This window comes from Armigeres subalbatus, chromosome 2 (assembly GCF_024139115.2).
Source record: "Armigeres subalbatus isolate Guangzhou_Male chromosome 2, GZ_Asu_2, whole genome shotgun sequence".
In the NCBI taxonomy this organism is placed as follows: domain Eukaryota; kingdom Metazoa; phylum Arthropoda; class Insecta; order Diptera; family Culicidae; genus Armigeres; species Armigeres subalbatus.
This window is the reverse complement of record NC_085140.1, coordinates 91,655,569-91,658,130: the sequence shown is the minus strand read 5'-3', so window position 1 is coordinate 91,658,130 and position 2,562 is coordinate 91,655,569. Positions and strand designations below refer to the sequence as shown.

The 2,562-nt window shown below is 41.6% G+C and overlaps 1 protein-coding gene across 2 annotated transcripts; it reads right to left on the bottom strand.

The window, feature by feature from the left end:
• LOC134209929 (probable peptidoglycan muropeptide transporter SLC46) lies at positions 1–2,300 on the bottom strand. Of its 2 annotated transcripts, none has more exons than XM_062685946.1 (5): positions 2,006–2,300; positions 1,679–1,936; positions 977–1,620; positions 534–917; positions 1–474 (listed from the first exon to the last, which is right to left on the bottom strand). In XM_062685946.1, exons 1-4 carry the CDS (start codon positions 2,250–2,252, stop codon positions 579–581), a joined length of 1,488 nt encoding a protein of 495 aa, XP_062541930.1. In that variant the 5' UTR covers positions 2,253–2,300; the 3' UTR covers positions 1–474; positions 534–578. The 2 variants fall into 2 exon arrangements, with proteins under 2 accessions (XP_062541930.1, XP_062541929.1); XM_062685945.1 differs by having other exon boundaries at positions 583–917.
• Positions 2,301–2,562: the final 262 nt, after the last annotated feature.

Below are 2,562 nucleotides of genomic sequence, written 5' to 3'. Positions count from 1 at the left end.
ATCTGATAATGATCTTATCGCAGTGGATTTTGACACCATCCATTATCCATACGGAATGAAAACCAGGGTATCGTTCTTCAAGGCAAAGTCCTCGCAACACGAATAAAATATTCATACATACAAGCATACTTTTATAAACAGGTAAGCAGGGTACAGGGTCTGTTTTTTTTTAAATCTTGCATAATTGATGTAGTAAAACCCCAATATGTACAATTCCTCTATCAATAAAGAGTTTTTGGAGGAACTTTCATAATTACTATCGATAACGCTAGCCATTGTTTGTATCGAATAGCGAGACAAGGATGCAGTAATATGTTCACTCCTTGTATAGCCCTTGCATAAAAAGCATTGTTAAAGAAGACGAGCTGCATTTATTTTCGGAACGGTCCACAGGCATATCCGTATTATTCTCTTTGATATCATTATAGCAGAAGCTCCGGCTGATTGCGTTTATTAATTAAACATTGTATAGATCTAAAAATAAAGTGAAAAGTTTAAATAAATTGTAAGTATCTATTGTAATATCTACGAACATTGCATTTACTCTAAATTACATGCCCAGTTAAATAGCTCCAGACTTACATTAAAATAACAAGTCCTCCGACGTAAATACCGGCTCCGACGAAGTAAAACAATCCTGGATTAGATTGATAGAAATAGTCAAAAAGCGATTTAGATGCAAGAGGAACCAATCCATTGATAGACATCGCTAGTGCATAGAATTTTGCCATATCATTTGACTGCAGCAAGTAAGAGGAAAGCGACAGCACAGCCACTTCTTCCATACCCTTGAGAAAAGTGAGACCTGTTGCAGCATAGAACTGCCATCCTACAGTTGCAAAACCACAGATAGTAGAACAGATAATGTGACTAATGATGGCTATCAGAGCCACCAGAGTATCAGGCCAGCTGAAGATCTAAAATTGAAAGGTAAATGCTATCAGATATCATATCAGATTTGGAAAAAGTGCCCTACCCGTTTCAGAGAAATTATGCCAACTATGTTTGCAAATACTATTAATGCGTTCTCCGATAGCTGAAAATGGCTGAATTGATTTCTGTTCCACTCAAAATGCCGGTTTGCAAAGTTATACGATATAGTGTTGCTATCGACTGCCAGTTCCATCAGTGCGCCGAATCCAATGATCAATAACAAGATCTGCCACACCATTCTCGATCTCTTGCGAAAAATTGCCTCAGTAAGCTCTCTAAGCAAGCCGAATGAGAACAAGGCTTGCAGACTACTTCCAAGTTCACTGTCAGTGCTGGGAATAATACTATCTTCAACGAGCAAAGCGATGTAGAGAAGTCCAAACAATATGCAAATAGTGGCTATTACTAGAACTGTTGTCGTGTTGGTCCACTCCAGAATGTATCTACAGCTATAGGATCCCAGAGTGCCGCCTGCAACTATAATTCCCTTCATAAACCCCATTTTGACTGTACGATTCTGTTCGTTGGATACATCCGAGATAAATGCGTAAATTGTCCCGCCTAAAACTGCCATGCCACCAGGCAACGAAAACGGAATGTAAGCTAAAACGTAGTACCACGGATTCACTTGAATGAAAGACGACAGAAAGCTCAACCCTGTCAAGGCAAAATATGTGAGAAGCAAACCTAAAAAATATGAATTATTTGTTATGATGTAAACAAACACAAGCCGCCAGAGTCCTACCGCAACCAGCTATCACTACTACGGGCTTTCTGCCGTAACGATCGGACCACGCTCCCATTACCAACGCGCCGAAGGCCGGTACCACCGACTTGATAACTACTATCACTGTGTTCACACTTGCCGCCACGGGTTTCACCTGAGCTTCAATTTCTTGAACACCGGGCAGATTTGCATCCGTTCCCACCAGTAGGCAGTCGCTTCGCTGGAATCCTTGCACGCAGCATGTTTGATAGATTATTTGATGAGTCAGCTCAATCTCTGGAAGAAACCATGTTCGCGTTCACAACCATTTGACCCCCAAACATTCTCACAATAAATTTGTCTCACCTGATAAGCCCAACGCAAAGCAAAACAAAAACAGTGCCGGTTCAAAATTCACGTGTCGATTGCTGACCTCACGCCAACGGACCGAACGGCTTAGGCGGAGACCTTCACTGGCCAGGATCTCCTCTTCTCCGCTCGAATACATGCTACCGGAGCTGAATGCGGTTTCATCCATCGTTGCAGGCCGCGAATGAACTGACGGGCTGTTGCAGAATGCTACCGAAAGAAACCAACTTCGATTGGTAAGCATTTATCGCCAATGTCGGGTTATCTGCCAGGAGTTGTTGCATTTTCGATGGACCACACAGACAGGGATGAATCTTTACGGAGATGAAATATTCACACTGATGTTTGCTCTCTGAAAGCTAATGATTTTTATTAAGCACAATCACATATGGTATTTACGGCAGGTTTTGTTAGCAGGGGCTTCTCTTCAAAGTATCATGCTAAGCTTTGGAAAAAGTTAAGAAACGTTTCATCTTCACAAACTGCCACCAGTAGAATGAAACCTACCAAAGCCGTTGACTCTTTTAGGCCAAAATCCTGTTTTGACGTGGGAC

Coding starts and splice junctions, on each gene's coding strand:
- LOC134209929 (XM_062685945.1), bottom strand. CDS start 2,252: ATGCTTACCAATCGAAGTTGGTTTCTTTCGGTAGCATTCTGCAACAGC. Junction 1,621..1,678: donor AGTAGTGATAGCTGGTTGCG/GTAGGACTCTGG, acceptor CATATTTTTTAG/GTTTGCTTCTCACATATTTT. Junction 918..976: donor GCATAATTTCTCTGAAACGG/GTAGGGCACTTT, acceptor TTTCAATTTTAG/ATCTTCAGCTGGCCTGATAC.